Below are 19,990 nucleotides of genomic sequence, written 5' to 3'. Positions count from 1 at the left end.
CCCCAGTCATCAATGTGCCCAGGCATGGATGATCTTTTTTACCTTCCTTAATTCTGATATTGCAGTCATCACTGAAGCCAGGAGCATGGTCGGGCACGGGTGTACTACAACATCACCTTACCAACCTGCTGTCCTCAATTCCAGAGATTGTGCTCAAGCACAATCTCTCCTCTGCCAGCTGGAGAGAGCAACCATTTAATAGTTTTCTTCCTTCTGAAGATTATCGGGTTTATTGTCATGTGGACACATCTGACACGGTGGATCTTTGGAACAACCATTTTCATTTTGAACATGGCAGTGCTGCATGTTATGATCAAACCCAACAACAGCCAGCAGGCAGCCACCGCCTGCTGAGAGTCCGTACAGCTAAAAACCCTTGTCTGTCTCCTAACACTTTGTAACCAAGTGGTTTGGCTCCTAGGATGTACCTTTGGGGAACTGTGGCTGGGGTACTGGCAAAGACATGTTGAAAAGAAGGAAGAAATGTAAATGAAATGGAGAAATACATGTGAATGAAGGAGGGGGGTGAAGTGCTGAAAAGAAGAGAGGGGGTTAAGTCATGAAATTTCCATGAGAAGGCAGGCTGAGGACAAGGCACAAAAAGAACACCAAAGCTAAAGAAGAAAGTGAAAAGAATCAACAAAGAGATGTAAAAGCCAGTTCTGACAGACAGACTATCCAGACAAGTAAAGAACAGGCAGAAGCAGATTACATTTCATTTTTTGTACTGCACTGCTGAGAGGTCTTTGCGAAGTGGAGAAGCTTGTGTGCATACATGGTGTGCTGGGTAACTGCTGGGAGGATTCCCTCTTGGAGCAGTGTGAAAAGGCTGTACCTCCTTTTTGGTATCACTTTCATCTGGAAAGAAATCTGTTTCCATTCCAAAAGTGCCTCAAGAATTAAAATACCATGAGGTAAGTCAAAACAATTGTGAGATGAGAGACAAATACCTGGGCAAGTTCCTTTGCAAATCACTGGTGAAGACACAGAAAGCAGGCTGGTCTTCATCATTAGTGTTGCCGTCTTCCTTCCAAGTTTATCATGAAACTTATTGTACAGAGGCTACTAACTTTAATCCCCATTAGGGAATAAATAAAAAATAGACTGTACTCTAGGAGCTAGATTCCCAACTCAGTGAGTAATTACTTTGATTTCAGCATTTACAGCAATGTAACTGCTCAGAGTGTTTTCTCTCTTCCTGTGTCCAAATTATTTTTTCTATGTAAGCTTCCATGTTTGGACTTATAAATACAAAGGCATATTTTATTAAGGGATGCAAATTAAAATTTTCTTCTGTTACACATGCCTGCTTTCAAGGCACTCGCACCCTCTCATGTGAAGCAGCCACGTTGCCTTAGTTTTCAGGGACTGGATGTGCAAATATGAGACAGGTGTCGGTGTATTTGGAATAGCTGCCAGTGTTGTGACAAGTAAACCTGTGCGATTTCAGGGCCCCTGCAATAACAGGTGTCACACATTGCAGAGAGGTCATGCCAGCTTGAGGATGCATATACAGGCTTAATTTCAAAACATGGCAAATTTATTATTATTCAAGGGTTTATGTTATTTTGCAGCACCTTTTTGCAGCTAGAATTTTCCCAAAATAGCCTATCCTTCTGTCCATGACTTTAGTCTAAGACACATTAAAAAAGTAGTATATAGACTTGGGATTACGTGTTGAAAACTTAACTACAATTATTTATTTTGAAGTATCATCACCACATCACCACGAGTAATCCACGTGGTTTTTTACCAGACTAGTGAATTGTTTTTAATAAAATAGGTGGAGGGAGGGAGGCGGTCAGAAGAATCTATTGCTCATGTAATTCCTTTTCAGAGCTTGACAGTTATGTCTACATCCTAGAACATTATGCAGGAAGATAGAACTGTTGTTCATGTTAATAAATTACATTTTATCTACAAAATTCCATTCTCAAAGTAGTAGACATTACATGCACCTACCCTAAGCCTAAAATCATTAATCATTTAATTTGTTTTAAATTGTCCATTAAAACATCCACACTGGTGCACCAGTGTAACTCAGTTGACTTTGGGTCTATCACTGCAAAATTCACAGAAATTTATCTGGAAGCTAATATAGTCCATGTCAGACTTTTTTTTAAGCTTATTGCCATTTTATACAAGCATCTAATTGCTGTAAAGAATCCCAACAAGCTGCTATAAGAAAACAATTTAAAGTAGCCTGAGAGAATCGACAAAACATTGCTCTTTCTAGCATCTTATCCTCTAAACCTTCTTCCATGTAAACCAGCATGTTATCATTATAGTTAAGTCTTCACTGGGATATAAGTGAAGATAAAATTTCTCATTGCCTGCTTTAAGATGCTGAATATTTCTGACCTGTATATGTATGGTCTCAGAAGTCAGACAGATTTGTAAAGCAATTGACACTGAGAGTTTTCACGGGTGAGATTTTTCACAGATGGTACCTACATGCAGGTGGATGGCTGCACGAGACATCTGTAGTCAGAGGAGACTCTGATATTACAAAAATGGAATTGAGGAAGCCCCATGCATTTTACTTCACAGACCCTTTGCAGTCCCCTGACCCTACTGGCCGAATTAGAATTGCCTTAGAATTTCTAGTTCAGAGTTTGTTTACAGCACTGGCTGCTTCTTTTTTCTTGATAGCTTTTCAAGGTTGTAAAGATCTGTCTAAAAATAAAAATTAGAACATGTCCCTTGTGCACATTTCTGTCTCCTTTCTCAAATGAGACCAACCAGAAAGCAACTGACACTAATACTCACGGTCTTGGTTAATATAGAACATTGCTGAATACACCAGGGCACCAGTGAGTGCTGCTCCCAGTGCACAATGGCCGTGACTCATTCTGGCAAAAGACTAGCGTTGTAACCTGAGTTAAGTTGCTAGGAAGAGGTGTTCTTTTTGCAGAAGGAGATAGAAGTACGTATTCAATGCATATAGAAGCCTTCACAGATCAGTGACAAAATTTCCTTGGTTCACAACAGTCTTTAATGTCCAGAGCATCTGCTGTAAATACTGCCAAAATTCCCCTTGTGTATTAATCTATCAGGCTATTCCATGTTCCAGAGCCCACTTTAATTTTTATCATCATTGTGAATTTAAGCGTATTTTGTTCTTTTTTGGCAGCTGAGTGTGCTAAGATGCATAAATGGCCTTAGGTTGCGCCAGGAGAGGTTTAAGATGGGTATTAGGAAAAAAATCTTCACAGAGAGGGCTGTCAAGCATTGGAACAGGCTGCCCAGGGAAGTGGTGAAATCACCATCCCTGGAGGTATTTAAAAGACGTGTACATGTGGTGCTGAGGGTCACGGTTTAGTGGTGGTTTTGGCAGTGTTAGGTTGATGGTCGGACTCGATGATCTTAAAGGTCTCTTCCAACCTACATGATTCTATGGTTCTATAACATTACTGTCATTTTACCTTCTTGTTTTTCTGCTTGAAGTTGAAAAAGAACTTGGAAGCATTTGTTCTGATTCTGTACTTAAGTGCCACATAATCGTATTCCAAATATCTGTGAATATAAAAATAATTCACTTTTTCATTATTTTCATATACTTTTCCTTTAATTGTATTTGTGAGACACTCAAAGGTACTGTCTGTGTACAGTACAATAAAGAATCTACTTTGAAGATCCTTTATTACAATGTGATTTCCAAATTTCAGTAATGCTGTTTTATTTCGTTTGCATGTCTAGGATGTTAGACAGAGACCTAATATACTAAAAAGCTGTAGCTCTGTGTGGGATGTGTGTAGCCTCTTTTAGGTAGCTTAAGAAAACATTTTGATATTCAGGAACATTCCCCCATAATGTTCTTGAAAATGTCTAACCTTTTGTACAATCTGCTGAATTCCAAAAAGAAAAAATATTCTACAATGTTGTCAGATCTTTACACAAATATTCGTTGTCCCGCTCCTTTTGCTCCTTCTATCTCCAGAATGGATGTTTTAATAATGAACGGCAATCTTCACTAAAGACACAAGTATCATTTCTTTGTCCTTCTAGAGGAGTCCATCTGTTTGATTTTTTGCAGGTTCTCATCATCATTTCATCAAAAATCTACCAGATTGCAGCAGACGCCCCAGTCGGAGTCTGTGAGATTTCTGGTTCCTTTGCTCTCCCAGTAATGTAGTGCTGTGCTTGGAATTAAAAGATTTATACTACCGTGAATTACTATTACTAGTTTTGCAGAGGTACGCAGTTGGTGCTGAGAAGCCTGAGTACTTGGCTAAGCTGGTGGGTTGCCAGCGGTAAATGTAGTTTGTAAGAACAAGCTTTTCTGACTTTTATCAGTGTCACATCTCTGTCTGAAAGGTTTTACAATCTTGGCAAAATAAGAAGGCTTTCAGGTACCCATCTAAAGTGAATAAAAGTGCTCTAAATTTTCGTAGTTTTGGGACAAGAAATTCTGACACCTACTATCCGGGATCGTGTTTCATCAGTGTTTTGGTGTGATCAGTACATTAAAAATGAGTGCCCTGACAACTGAAAGCCACATGTCTGTCCACAAATAAATATGCACGTCTGCCTATGATCGTGAACATTTACAAATACATCTTCCGGTTTTTCATTCCTTACTCTTCAAAACCAAAGTTCCTCCATTGGTAGAAAGTAAATAGATTGCACCAAATTTTGTCCTTTAGACTTTACTCTGACCTGTGATGTCTAAATATTACCCTGGTGTTTGACCTCAGTCACAAACCATATACCGCTTGGTAGTCTAAGAATGTTTAGCCCGTGTCTGACCTCATAAATCATTACTGGAGTGTGGAAATACGCAACGCTGCCATCTCTAGTGCGTGGTGGGGAGAGGACTGCGACAGGGTGTTGCGCCGGTGCCACCTCTCGGTGAGAGGAGGAACCATGATGTCAATGAAAAAACAACTGGGTTTTCTTTGTCTTTCTTTGTCTCTGTCTTTGCTATATTCAGTGAATTTAAAGATCGGGATCATTCAACCTAAGTTCAGTAAAAGACTTACCCTTCTTAAACTGGACGATGGAGACACGGGTATCTGCTCTTTATTTTTGATCATGTTCCTTTACACCACAGATTCCCCTTTAAAAATCCTTGAGCATGTTGTTTAATCGGATCCCATTTTTGGAGGAATAACATTTTGAGAGACTTATTATGATAAGTCCGCATTGTTGAGCCAAAAAGGATCATTTAAAAAATTGTCTATATAGTATTCTGTAATCTTTAGCTTAGTCCAAAAAAGCAGGCAAATCTGTTATGAGGCATGAGCAAGCCATGGATGCGTACAGCTGAGAGGAAAGAGGGTGATTTTCAAGGACAGGGCTATTCTGGTTGTGTAGCGTACACTCTCTGCCCTAGAGTTTCATAAAACACACACGCTCCTGATCATGCATGCTGGTAGCGGAAAGGTTTTTTGAAGAGAGTTTTTGTGTCTGTTGATTTGTTGTATGTTGTGAGCAGTTTAAATTAACATGCTGAGTATTTTCATTCATGCCATATTCTTTTGTGCCACAAACACTACATACAAAGAAGTAATTAGGTGGATAATGGTCTGGCAGGTACTATCTCTGCTAACTAGATTTCCTGTCCATTATGTGCTTTACTGATTCTATTATTACCCATTGGGATATACTTTACAAGCATTTTTTTCAGGATGCATTTTGATATACTTTTTTCATTACCTTCACTGCTGGTGCTTATCTCTTACAGTTCATAAAACATCTATTTTGATGGGTACACTTCTGTTCTCTCACTTCTTCAGAGATATTACCTGACTGTCTTCAGTTTCCACATTTTCTTCTTACGCACATCTGTATGGTGATTTCATCAACTCTCATCTTCAAAGCTTGTCTGTGCTTGAAAGTTTTTCAGGTCTACCTCTCCATTTCTAAGCATTCTCCTATCACACAATGTTGCTTCATTTCCTGTTGAATATCTTCTTCGCAGGAAATAACGCCACAGTCCTCCCTGTTGCTCAATCCTGTAATAACGTGCTGGTTCATTCGTCTAGTATTGAAATTCCACTGCTTCATGCAAAACATTTCCTGATGACATTTCTAATAAACATATTTCTTCTTTCCCCACAGCTGTGACTCTGTAAGGTCACTTCTCAGCCCTGACTGTTGTATCACTCCTCAGCCCTGACTGTTGTAACATCTTCCATGCTTTCCATGATCTGGAATTTCCCTCTCCCTTCTCCCCCATGGTTTGTACAGAATGTATTTGTTAGTCTCATGTTCTTAGCCTGGCTATCTGACCAGATCCTTCCAGCTTCCCTGCCACATCATTTGATGAGCTAAACATTACTTTCCACCTCTCCTTACTTAGGTGTCCTTAGCTCACAGTGAACCACCTTCAACTTGACCTTTTTGGAGATGCTACAGGCCCTGTAATTTTGACTAGAGTTGAACAGCTGCACAAAATCCCATTCGGGAGCTCTGCACATTATGTAAAAAAAGTGCTCAAAACCTAAGGACAGGAACAAAATGTAACATTTTCCAGTATTTCAAACCCTGTAGAGAATCACTGATGACAAATTTAACAAGCAATTGTTTGTGTCAGACAATATGACAACTATCGAGCAAACAGCTGTTGCTCCAGATGGAATAGGTAAGACAGCTGGTGGGTCCAGGTGCATCGCTCTGGAATAAATCAACAGAGCATTGGCATGTTGGCTTATTCTTGGCTGTTTTAATGGCCCTTCTACCAGTTTCTTGGATGCTCTGCTCTCAATCGTTAAGAAACTATTTTTTGTGCAATGGTGCATTAATGTGTTGAAATTTAAATAACAGCGAGAGGATTTACAATGATTATTAATAGATAAGAATTAATGGACACAGCCTATTATAGTTCTATGAGCATATTCACCTTGATTTTTAAAAACATGATTGCAGGAGATACTCGCTTTTCCTGTACTTCGTTTTTTAGGTATTCTTAAGTTGTCCAGAAGCAGAGAGAGCAATTTACCTATAGATCACTTATCTGTATCTTCATTTTCCTGATTGGGACACTGTGCCAGGTGCAACAATGACTGAACCTTTATTGAGGAAATTGTCTACTTCCTGAGAACTGGACTAGGATCAATAATAAATGCCACATAGGTCCCTGAATAAGTTGGATGGATTTGACTGGAGGTTTAAATGTGTAAGGTTCTACAGCCTATTACCAGTACCATGAATTATCGTATTATCTGATCAGTCTTAGGTGCTAAAAGAAAAGCATGTCTCTCAGAGAATCCCTGCAAAATAATCTTGAAATACAAATCCAAAGGTCATCTAGGAAATCCCTCATGTTTCTGACTCAGTTGGTCTGGCCTTCTTTCTGTAGAGGATCTTTGTATCCTTAAACCTCTTCTCAAGAGAACAGCGACATGGGGAAATGGTAATCCCTTTCCTTGCTTTGATATAAACTCTGAAGGAATGCAGAAAAACAATTTATAAAATGTCTTAGGGCTGTTTTTTTTCTGAATATTTACTTTCTTGGCTGTTTGGTGATAAAATCATAGAGGTTCTTATAAATCACTCCAGCTTGTGTTCCCCCCATGCTTACTACTATGTTTTTAAAATATATTCCTCATTGTCAGACTAGTACAATCATGGCAGTTAATAATCAGATGTAGTGTTCTGTGGTGAATCAGTACTCACACTGCAGCAATGCAGCGTTTGTTATTAATAACTGTAGTGGTAATGAGAATTCATCCTACTGAGTATTTGGTAAATGCAGTAAAAGTGTTGTGGGAAGATTGACGTGCTGTCTGTTAGAAGAGATCCATTCCAAAGGCTATAGCTTGGCTATAGAAAAATACGTTAGGCCGCTATGTAAGTGGTTATACGCTGACTTCACTTTGGGCCTCCATAAAGAAATAGAACCTGTAAAAGATTAGAAGTAAAAGGGAAACTTGTGTCTGGGCTTGCTTTTGCCCTTCTTCTCATCTTTGGGACCAACCATCACTGTTTTAATGGATATTCCTTAAAATGATTGGAGGGAGAGGGGCACTCGCAATCAGATCTTAAATTTCACTTTTGTTCTGTCTGCGGGCTGAGAATATTTGGGGAAAAAGAGGAGTAGATGGTATCCTCCATGCAGGTCTTCACTAGCAAAGATGACAGACTTACTGTTTTGTCACTGGGGAGGACAGATGATCCTTGGTGTGACACTGACACCAGTTCAGGAATCGCCATGGCTATCCCACCTCTACGCTTCAACGGAAGGGTAGAGCGGGGGTTGCCTTCACAGTGCCCTACCAAGGTAAAGAATTTGCATGCAAAGAAACCCATATGTAACATATTGGGGTTATCTATTTGGAAAAAATGTTTACCTTCTCCCCACTAAGCATAGAAAGTAATTTATTAATGCACTTGGCTGCCAGAGAGAAAATTGTTAGTGCAACCAAAGAGAACTAGCCCACTGGCAAGAAGTGTGACAATGATTTTATGGAACCAAGACAATTCACTGGAAGTGTTTCTGCATGTCCTATCTCTTACTTCAGTAAATTTATAGTATAAAGGAAAACACAAATGAGAATCATCTCATTTTCTACAGTTCTTCTTCATTACTGATAACCCTTCCTGTTAAAAGGCTAGTGAATAAGAAACTTCTTATTGTTCAAGCAGACGTGTTTGTTTCTGTTTGTTTCACTGACATGTTTAATGTCTCTTTGAGTCATTTGTAGGTACAAAATAGCACACTCGCTGATGCGATGGGCTCTGAGCTGTGTCTCCTGTTGTTTTCATCTCATTATATAGGTACAAGACTAGAAGGATTAGGGGGAGGAAAACTGCTTGTGAAAAACAAACAGGAAAATTCCAAATATTCAGGTCTATTCAGATTGACATACTCAGAGGAAACCCACTGCACAGTTCCAGTTCACAGCTGTTGCAGGACCAACAATGGGAACTCGCACCTGTTTTGTGAGTTCTCACAAAATGACAGTAATTATTTTTATTTTAGAAAAGTTATAAACAATTTAATAAAAGCAATGATCTGTTGAAATTGTGACTGGGGAAATATTCTGCCCAAAATAATGGAGCTATTTTAAGTTGCAATACGAGCTATTTTAAGTTGCAATACATTTGGTGCCTAAACTGCTTGGTATTTTAACTTTGTTTCTGTCTTTGATTTGAAATTGCTCTGATGCCTATTGATTAGTTTCATTTGAAACACAATCATCTGTTACAAAATATTGATTTTTGCATCACCTTGTAGCCAAGTAGGTTAATTGAATGGTGCTTAGGGAACTTATTTCAGATGCAGTCTCTGTCTAATATTTGTCTTCAAAGAGCTGATGGAATTGTTTGACATTTAGCCACGATATCTGCTAAAACTGGAGCCTGAGCAATGAGGCTGTGTAACTGAGGTAGTGATTAAAGTTGCATTTTGAAGAAACTTTGTTTATTCGTTATTAGACAAAACAAACCAAAGGCGAGATCTGGCTTCCATTAGATTTAGTGGGAGTTTTGCCATTGCTTTAACAGTTGACTACTGATACTTAAGGGAACACTCAGTACCGCTGTCCTTGCAGTTTAAGTCAGCATAGAGTACTGAACTGTCATCCAAACCCACCTGTATTAACAGTGCTGTTTTGTATTGTACATGCAAAACATGTACAGAGGTACTCAGGTCAAAATAGTTTCTTTTGCTTCCAGGTTTTAGGACAAATTCAAAACCTAGGCTGGGTTTCAGTCAACACTGAGCAGAGAGTATGCTTTTTTAGCAAGTAACAAGTGTTGCCTCATTAAAATGAGAAAACATTTCTAACACTTCACCTTCTTAAATATCAAAGGGGAAAAGAAGGAACATTTTGTTGATTGAATCCCACTGAATATTCCTAGTAGTTTTACATTTATTTGTAAAACATTCTGGAAGAGACAATAATGTGATAAAGCTTTTTTCTTTTAAATAACCCCTTTTCTAAAAAGTACATTGTAAAATGTTGATGACAAACTGTAAAATAATGGATCATTGCTGCAAAATAACAACAGTGTCCCACCATCTGCTGATCTGTATATCTGTCAGGAACAATCAATATTATTGAAGCATTGAAAATATAATCAGAAAAAGAGGTGATAAGTGATTTCTGTTTCTCGTTTCCATGGTTTGTGGTTTTATATCTCTTGTCTAAGCGTGCCACTGACATGAGGTTGCCTTCCAACTATCTTTCTTCAAATATTTGTGAAGCAAAAGGTATATAAGTCAATGTTTTGGGGTGGTCTTGTGTTGTAAGTCACTTAATGGATTCTTGCTTTCAGTTGTCATTATTGACAACTAGTGACTATCGCACTTATTTAGGTAGTTCCAGGCATTCATACAGCCCATTTCTCTTTGGGCTTTGGCTTTGTTTTATTCTGCCCGTGCACAGGACCACAGAAATAGACTACTAGATGAGGATGAATCTGTTTCAGTGAAGATTTCTGTTCCTTCTCTAGAGACTAAAGACCTTTGTATAGAATTAATATGCTCCACTGATCTAGTTTGTTGATTTCATTAAGCTTTATATCAAAGATATATAGATGGGTCTTGTGGAATGTAAGTTAGCAAGCTATTGGGATAAGAGAAGCAAGTTATAAAGTCCAATACAACATCTTTCCTGCATAAATTAACAAGTAACTCAATAGATAAAAATAGATGTACTGGCTTTGCCAATGAAATTTGACTCTTTTCCAATCAATGTGTCGTAATCTATGTAATGAAGAAGAACAAAACAGATTCCATTTTATATCCCTGAAACAATTTAGTTGTTTATACCTGGGGGTGAGAACCTAATTAATCTGTAACTTAGAGTTCCCTTTCATTGGTACGCTTTGCTATCCACATTCCCAAAGTAAAAACAGTGAGTTTGATTTACCACGTTCCAGCTTCGTTTCCTTTACTAAATAATTCCTGATTAGTCTGATGTGAGATTAAAATTACCAGCTCAGTGTGTTCAACATTTAGGAGAGACCACCCTAGACTTCAGTGAGTTTATGTGTGCTCTCAGTGTGAGTTATTGTCTAGTGACGGAAGGGGTTTGTTTAGCAGACGTGCCAACAAGCATCAGGGTCTGCAGGGAGTTAAGGAGTGTACTTTCACTGTGTTGATGCTATCACATTAAAAATATATGGTTACTCAGGTACAAATTTAGATAAAATTAGGCTTCCAGGTGGTCAGATACACTGTCAAAATAGATTTCATGCATATGTAAGTATTGAAAATACCCTCACCTCTCTAACTAGGAGAGCTCCCATTATACAAACTTGTAGTGCTTAAAAGAACACTACAATACTGCAATAATTTCTAAACCATTTCCTCTGCCTGCTTGATGTTCACAGTTTTCCCAGCTTGGCTGTAAACCTCTGCAGTCAGTTTTATTTTTCATTCACTTCTTGACTTGCTGGGTGTGCTTCCGTGGCTGCTGTAAGCTGACCTAAGTGCCTGCTGCTGCCAGAAGGACCAGCCCTAAGCGTACACTTCCATCGCGTCCTTCTCCCAGTATAGATGAGGGAAAAGAACTGAAAATCAATCCAACAAGAGCATGATTTTCAGCCAGATCAGTTCTTTGATCAGCCTCAGCCAGTATCTACGCAAATGCAGGCAGAAACGAAGTGATGGGAATGCACAAGTGAGGACAGCACAGGAGAAAAAATGGGACCACATTTTTTTGGCAGTGGGTTGCACGTATATCAAATTCAAGTGGCAGACACAAGGTATCGCTTCACAGCATGGCATGAGTTGGCATAACAGCGTGGTGGTGCTTTTCTCACCTTTTTCCCTCCCTCCCCTTCCCATCCCAGCCATAAACTCCAACTACGTACTTTTATTTGCCAACTATGGCTTGCAAGACCACTCTTTGATCCAGTTCAGCTTGCCAAGTATATAGAGGGTAAGAAAAGGTGGCATCTTCCACAGTTTTAGTTAATTAAATTAGGTCTGCAAAAGGTGATAGTCAGAACAGAGGGAGCAGGTAACACAGAGAGCAGGGAAAGTCGGAAAGAAAGGTACGCTGCTTTCACTGCTGCAGAGCTATTGTGCCAGCTCAACTGATCATAGAGCCACAGTTCAGACGCTCAGACAATGATAAATATTTTACAGCATTCAGGGAATAAAAGTAAAACATTTCCAGGCAAATCTGAAGGCATGTACTCCATTAATAATGATATAGGATTTTTGTAACTCTCCCATTTATAAAAAAAAAAAACAAGTGACAGAACACTTCCAGCTGGAAGTAAATAATTCTTCACTAGAAGATGATTCCTTAAATGGTCACAGGTACATTTGGCCTGGAGAAATATTATTTAGCATTTGATTGTTGTTAAGTCATCCCAGTAACCAGTTAATTGTTGTGGCCTACCTACTGATGCCCAGCATTCAAGTCTGAGCCAAATGTAAATTGAGCTCAGAATATGCTACAAGCTGACCTGAACTAACAATTTCAGACAACATATAAACCGTAATTCTAGCCCTGCAGGCCCTTCTCATCTGCGTGAACTTTGCTCAGTGGTTCTATTAAATCTATAATGTGGAGCAGTTAGTGCTGCATCTATAGCTCATCCAAAAATTATTCATAAAGATTTATTTTTAATGAAATTTGATTTTAAGCTAAATTAGACTGTACCAATGGCTGATGGCTTTCTTTTCTGAAGGAGAAAATATATTATGGAAAAAAAAAGACACCTGAAAATTGGGAAGCAATATTGCTTTTGACCAAAACCACATGAAAATTTGTTCACAAACAAAACTTCCTTCTCGTTTGTGTTTCTGACTTTAAAAAATGCTGCTTTTATTGAAAATATCAACAGAAAAGGAAATAATTTGCCAGCTTCTGTTACCCATAAATATCTGATACTCAAGTCTCACAGTACCTTTTTTTTCAGATTCCATGTTGTAGCTCATATTTTTCCTTCAAGTTTTCCATAAGTTGGGAAGCAAAGTGTTACTGCCATTTGAAATTAAAGTCATCTTGTTCTGTCTCCGAGCCTGAGGAATGTCTCCTAGGGTGAGGTCTAGAATTGGGCTCATTTTACTAGTGCTCCAAAACTGGAGATGCTTCACAGTATTTTATATACCCAGTTTTTCCTCAGAATGCAATCTGGTTTTGTAAAGGCAAGTTATGTAAAAGGAAAACTGGATGCAAGAAAGACCGTCTTCTTTCCAGGCTTTAGTGAAAACTGAGCAGTACTAGATGGAGATGGGAAAAAGTATCTGCTGAACTATTGCAACTGCAATGCTTGCAGCCCTGATGAGAAATGATTATGGAATGTGCTGGTTCAGCCGCACACAAGTTAAAGAAAACCATGGTTATGTGCTGCAAGTGATGCTTGTACAAACTTCTCAGTTGATGTGTATGATGCAAGGCATTGTATAGGTATTTCATACTTTAGGTTTCTTCATAATGGCTAATTGCAACATTTTTGTTTTGTTTATACAGGACACAACTGGGAGGTGATACTACACTGCCAAGGGATACAATTATACTGCTGAAGCCATGATCAAAATTGCAGACTAAAAGTTTGAGATAAAAGGACAAGTGCAGACAGAACTGCCTTACAAGCCTTAAAGGTGAGACTCCCCTCCCTGTAGTATATACACTTGTCTGTGTGCACATATACATCCTTCAGCTATCAGCTTGCTACATTTAACTATCATGGAGTCCACTGTAATACAAATGTGTTTACCTAGGTGTTACTTATATATGGCCAGATTTTCATAAGAGCTCAAATACTGTTTCATTACCTAATGAAATGAATGGGATTTTAAAATTTCTTTAACTAGCAACTGTGGTGACACTTTGAACTGACTTGTTCTGAAAATTTATCCCCACTCGTGAGTGCTTTGACATGGATTAAAATAGAACAGTTGTTTGTACTTGATCTCACCATATCGCAGTGGGTCAGTGGAGCAGTTATCACTTCAATATATAGCAAGTCCTGTTTTTCTTTAAAAAACAAGAGGGGTATTTATCAGGATAGGAGTCATTACATTCCTCCAGTTCTGGTATGACAGGTATTTAAGGTGGAGTGGTGCATAGTCCAGAGTCCCCATAGGATTACAACAAACACAGGTTCCGCCTGGGTCTCTCCAGATTAACATGCCTTTTATGTTGAGAATGGACTGGCCAAACCAGACCTTCGTAAGTCTGCTGTCGTTTAATAAATCCAGACTCCAGATTTAGCACTATTTTTGTGTTCAGCGTACAGGTCAAAGCGTGAATGTGCCGAGCACCTGAGACCTACTGCCAGGTCCCATTAAAATCAATGGATCAAGTCTTTGAGTTCTCATTCAGCCCTTGCTCATGCAAAACGCTTAAACACTGAATCATGATCCAGCTTCACAGGCATCGCATTAATCAGAACCAGTCTGGATTTGGCTGCTGTCAGTTGCTTCCCTTATTTTGGGATTCAATTCCTTAAACCTCTATACATCTGAGTAACATTACTACACATTTTGGTAACTTTAACAAAAGTTGAGAGTACTGTGTTTCACAAGAACCATTCCAGCTATTTCAACAAAGCTACACTTTTTGCCTCTGATTTGGTCTGTAAGATCTAAACTAACTCAAAATTTCCCTTCCATATGGTAAGTGGGTGTTAGTGGAGCTGCATATTCTAGGAACCATCTTCAGATGTGAAGGTATTTTGATGAGTCATCTTGATGTAAACTGCTTGAACTTTGCATGGGAGAGCAGTGCAATTGCTGCTGATTCATTCTGGCATTTCTTAGATGTTCCTGCTGGAATATAAGGGGCTGGGGACCATGGGTGAGTTGGCTTGAGGTACTGGAGATGAAGGCTGAGAAACTGTTAGGAATATTTGGGATTTTAAAGAGATATTTTGAGTTACACTTGGTTGTTACTTGAACTAAATAAAATATAGGATTTAGGAAATATTTAGGGAATATTTGGACAATATGCATTATGGCTGTAACGTGTTCAACACAAATGTCTGCTCGTACTACTTTTAAATACACAAATTAAAGGCTTGCTCAAGGGAGAGCAACTGAAGGAGGAGTCTTGCACAAAATCTTTGATATGTTTCAGACAGACTCTTTCATTTCCTTTGCAAATGATACTTTCTAACTAAAGAAAATGTGTTTTCAGGGAGTCAGATTTAGGTTAGTGTTCTGGAAGTCTGATAGGGCTCAATCAGAAAAAATGCCAGCAAAGCATCGACAAAGATTGCTAGTAGCTGGGTTGGGTAAAGAAGTGAGAGAAGGTAAGCAGAGCGCCCTATTATTCCACTAACATCATTTGGAATGGTACTTGCAAGTTTTACGTTTATATAAACTGTTTCATATAAAAACTTATCATACATTATCCAAGTATGATAATTCTAGAATCATGGATTAGCAAAATCTGGAATTTTAAAAAAATCATTTAGTGGATGAGGAATTGTTCACTAGCAAAGCTCTTTACCTCCATGATTCTTGTCTCTTTTGAAGAACTAAAAAATTTGCAAAGAATAATTTCTCCTTAAAAAACTATGTTGAGTCTACCCTAATATGTCCTGTTTATACAAGGACCTACCAATTCTGTTCTTTAGTATAACTTCTACCAATTTGCATAGGACAAACATCAGATTTACAGGTCCATCTTGGAGCTTTTTCAGAAAGTTGGTCTGAAATTTGCCACTTCCCATTGTACTGGCATTCCACTTCATGACAGATCCTCCATTTCATTCCCTTTCAAAAAAGGCTCTAATATAAGATACTTTATAAACTCCCTCATGGTGATGAAGACATGAAGAGTTTGTTTAGCTTTCAATTACGGCCTCATCATCTTTTGGTGCAGCCTGATCACTTGTTGGCCTTACAGATTTTCTGGCAAGATTTCTTGCTTTTCATGTGTTTGAAAATGGGTTTCATTCATAGCATTTCTGCCTTAGTAAAATGTTTCTGATTTGCCTTACTTCCTTTTTAAATCTTACTAGCCAAACTTTATGGTTTTCTTCTCCATTTGGAAACAATTTCTTGGAGGATGTCTGTGTTCTTCTAATTCTCTACATTGGCCTGTATTAAGCATCCTGGACTTTTTTTGGTTTTTTGTAAAGCATGTCTGCTAAGTGGTATGCATTTGTTCTGAGTATCCCATATTTCTAATGTCCTTGAGCAGTTTCCACACCACCTGCAAATATTTTACGTTTCTTGTTGTTCTTATTTTTTTAATTAAATATTGGAGTGGTGGTTTTCTTTTTCTTCTCTGTTTTTCCAAGAAGTTTATACCTGAATACATTTTGGCCGCTGTTGTGAGCTACTGAGTGCCTCTTTCACCATATTTTGAGCCAGGTCTTGCATACTGCGTGGTGTTAAGGAAGAATTTTTCTTCTTGTTGTTTTCCCCAGTTAGCTGCTATCAACAAGACGTTATTACTCTAAAATGATATCCAAAATTTTATGCCATCTTCAGAAGTGGCTGAGAATGAATTTCATGCCCATGTTTTCAATTCACCTTCCGTTTGATATGTTCCTTTATTGAATAATGACCAGCGCTAAGGCAGGCAGGCAAAAGGCATAGAGAATTTTCAGATTATCTACCTTCCTCATTTCCAGTGCAGAGTCTGCACTGAATCCTGCTGAGAAGTGTTCTTCTGATTAACTGTTGCCAAAGAAACTATAATGAACCCACTGTGTCAAGTATTTCTGGATGAAAAAGTATAATATGTAGAGAAAAATCCTGACCTGACAGAAAGAAGGCTTGTGAACTAATTAGCTCCTTCGGTTTCTACTATTTGTGATTCTGTTCTCTATACATTACTTTTTTTTGGAGCAGCCATTGATAAATGAGAGTTTACAAGTTTTTTTTGTTGGATCCCTAGTTTAATGTGTTTGAAAGACACCAAGAACTTCGCACAGTCTGACAGCAACAAGGCATGTGCTAAGCCTGTTACTCTTCCAGGTTTCACAGATGCATGCGAGTAAATGAAGTGGTAATGCTTTTACAGACACTTCTTTCTGTTGTTTCGTCTGGATTGTTCACAGTCCCTGTGATAACACAAATATAATTTGTTTGGTCCACTAGGATTTACAGTGGTCATTTCCTACAAATCCGATTTATAGAAAAGGAAATGACACGACCTTTTTAGACATATTGTGATGAAAATATGATGAAAATAAACATGAACTAGATAATGGACATATCAGATGGGAGTGACTCTTTTTAAATTTTACACTGATATATCTTAAACTATATGCTGAAGATAAGAGTTGCAGTTTTCAGTTCTGCAGTTGTCTCCCTTTGTGACCTTGAACAAATCCTATATAATTTCAGTGCCTTGCTTTTTTATTTGGAAATTGATGATCGCTCTTCTTTACATGAGAGAGGTTTTATGAAACACTTTTATTAATTTGAGGCAAATAGATAATATGGTGATGTAGTGACACTTGAGATTTCAAAGGGGAGGATGTTTGAACTTTTGTACTACACAATCTTCGTTGAGCAGTTGTTAATTCAGGATATGCTGTTTCACAGTGACACAATTCCGACTCAGCACTGACAAATGAGCACACAGCTGACACCACTGGATGCGATCCCGTATAGCAAAGGGCACAGCCCCAGATGCCCTGACCCAAACTCAGTCCTCTCCCAGCAGCCCTGTCACAGACGCACCTTTCATCCCCAGAGTGCCTGTCACCTTCACTACATGATTTCTTCCCAGTCAGCTGCACATCATCTTTAGTAATTAATTGCAGGCCCCTTGAGTCTCGTCTTTTCCCATTATTCACTGCACGGTGAAGATTTCACCAACCAGACTTATGACTCGGCTCATTCCAGGAAAACAGCACAAGTTTCCTTCATGCCCTTACCCGGCTTCTTCCCCACGGTGGCAGCCCGTGAGCGACAGCAGCCATGGGGAGAAAAGCTGCACGTAGGAAAAGGAGAGAGAGATCTAAAGTGTACGTGAAATGAAGGGCACAGTGCTCATGCACTGACCTATTTTTACACCCGCTGTTGTGCAGACACAACGTGTCTGCAGTGGCCACAACAGGGCCCCTCTGCTCTGCTCTGGTGAGACCCCACCTGCAGTGCTGTGTCCAGCTCTGGGGCCACAGCATTAGAAGGACATGGACCTGTCAGAGCAAGTCCAGAAGAGGCCACAAAGATGATCCGAGGGCTGGAGCACCTCTGCTGTGAAGACAGGCTGAGAGAGTTGGGGTTGTTCAGCCTGGAGAAGAGAAGGCTCCAGGGAGACCTTAGAGCCCCTTCCAGTACCTAAAGGGGCTACAGGAAAGATGGGGAGGGACTCTGGATCAGGGCGGGTAGTGATAGGACAAGGGGTAACGGTTTTAAACTGAAAGAGGGGAAATTTAGATCAGGTATTAGAAGAAACTCTTTACCCTGAGGGTGGTGAGACACTGGCCCAGGTTGCCCAGAGAAGCTGTGGCTGCCCCATCCCTGGAGGTGTTCAAGGCCAGGCTGGATGGGGCTTGGAGCAACCTGGTCTAGTGGGAGGTGTCCCTGCCCAGGGCAGGGGGCTGGAACTGGATGATCTTTAGGGTCCCTTCCAACCCAAACCAGTCTATGACAGCAGGTGGCCCTTGTGCCACCAGTGGGGGACTCAGCATTGTGCAATGTCCCACACTGGTCATTGACCAGGGTACAGGAGGCATCATTATCCTTGTTTGCGTTCACAAGCTAATGCACAGATCACTTAAATACCATTAACCATCTGTAGCAAAGCACAGTAAGACTTCTTGAACATTTCCACAACTCTGGAAGATGTTGAAATACCCAGACCCAGGGGGTTTTATTCATAAAAATATAATTTCATATAGCTGGACGGCACGAAGGAGGGGACACCTGCTGTCCTTGTCCTTCTTTCGGGACATGATACCAACATCGCCGTTAGGAAAAGCAGGACGAAGACCACCGTGCTAATTATTGCCACAGCGGGGCCACTCAGGTAATGCTGCGCTCCAGTCCCTCCTGTGCCCGGCCGGCGCCGGCGGCGGGAGGGACACGCGCCGCGCTCCTTCTCGCCCCTATTTCCGCTTCCCCCGCTGCGGCGGAAGGGTTTCGCGGGAGGACGCGCGCGGCCGGAAGCGGCGTGTCGTATCGCGGCGCACATGCGCCGCGCGCCCGCCTGGCCTGGCCTCCCCATGGCCTCCGCCGTGGTGAGTCCGCCGGCGCGGTGGGGCGGGCGTCGTCGGTGGGAGCTCCGGTTCGGGGGAGCGGGAGGGGCTGCCGGGGTTGTCAGGCCGTGTCCCGGCCGCGGTGGCGGGTGGGAGCCCTCAGCGCGGGGTGGGGGGTGGTGTGTGTGCGGGGTGTGTGTACGCGGCTCCTTCCGCCCGCCCGTCAGCCGCGGCGGGCCCCGGGCAGAGCGGGGTTCCCTGCGGCTTCGGTCCCTTCTGCCCCAGCGTCCACGGCCTCCCTGTGCAGAGGCCTAAGGCTGGCAGTGGTTGGTGTGAGGAACCACCGTGTTCTACAGAGACCATCTGCAGGGCCCATGCGGGTTGGCTGGCTGCTTGGAATTGTCAGCAGTCTTCAAGGGGGACTTTTTTTTTTGTTAGTTTTTTTAAGTATGGTTTCCCAGTTAAACACTAGGAAGGATTCCTGAGTGAGGTGGTGAAACATTGAAACTGAAGCCCGAAGAAACTGTGACATCTCCGTTCCCTGAGATGTTCAAAACGTGCCTGTAGGCAGGACCGTGAGCAGTCAGGTCTAACGCTGGCATTAGATCAAGCGTTGAAGTTGGCTCTGCTTTGAGCAGGGATTTGGAACAGATGACCGCCAGAATTTTCTTCCAGTCTAAATTGTTTGCAGAATTTCAACATGTGTTCTGGGCTGTGGCTATAAAGAACTTTTCTGGAGTTCTAACAAAAACTAACAAAGCATATTTTCCATTTGACTTATATTGCAGGTGCCCTAACAGCTCATTCCAGTCTCCTGGTGTTTCTCTAATGCTCTCCCTCATGCCTGTTTGGTAGCTAAATGGTAATATGTTTGGCTGCTCGATAGAAAGTGTGTGTGTGCATGCAAGTGAGAGGTAACAACCATCTACTCTAAATAACATAACAGGCCAAGTTATAATCACTGCTCCCTTAGTGT

General features: G+C 40.5%; 1 protein-coding gene across 8 annotated transcripts in view; it reads left to right on the top strand.

Moving 5' to 3' along the window:
- The window catches only part of NXT2 (nuclear transport factor 2 like export factor 2), a 72,552-nt gene that overhangs the window by 45,461 nt on the left and 7,101 nt on the right, over positions 1-19,990 (top strand). For 2 of the 8 annotated variants that reach the window (XM_074600779.1, XM_074600780.1), the window contains 2 exons: positions 13,380-13,510; positions 19,803-19,876. In XM_074600779.1, the coding sequence (XP_074456880.1) occupies positions 19,874-19,876 (3 nt within the window). In that variant the 5' untranslated portion in view covers positions 13,380-13,510; positions 19,803-19,873. Of the gene's footprint in view, positions 1-13,379; positions 13,511-18,717; positions 18,846-18,974; positions 19,057-19,802; positions 19,877-19,990 lie in introns of those variants that run through there. The other 6 variants (XM_074600782.1, XM_074600783.1, XM_074600778.1 and 3 more) reach the window with 5 other exon arrangements.

The sequence above is a fragment of the Larus michahellis genome, chromosome 9, assembly GCF_964199755.1.
Source record: "Larus michahellis chromosome 9, bLarMic1.1, whole genome shotgun sequence".
Taxonomy (NCBI): domain Eukaryota; kingdom Metazoa; phylum Chordata; class Aves; order Charadriiformes; family Laridae; genus Larus; species Larus michahellis.
Note: the sequence above shows the minus strand (reverse complement) of the source record. Positions and strands in the feature narration are given on the sequence as shown.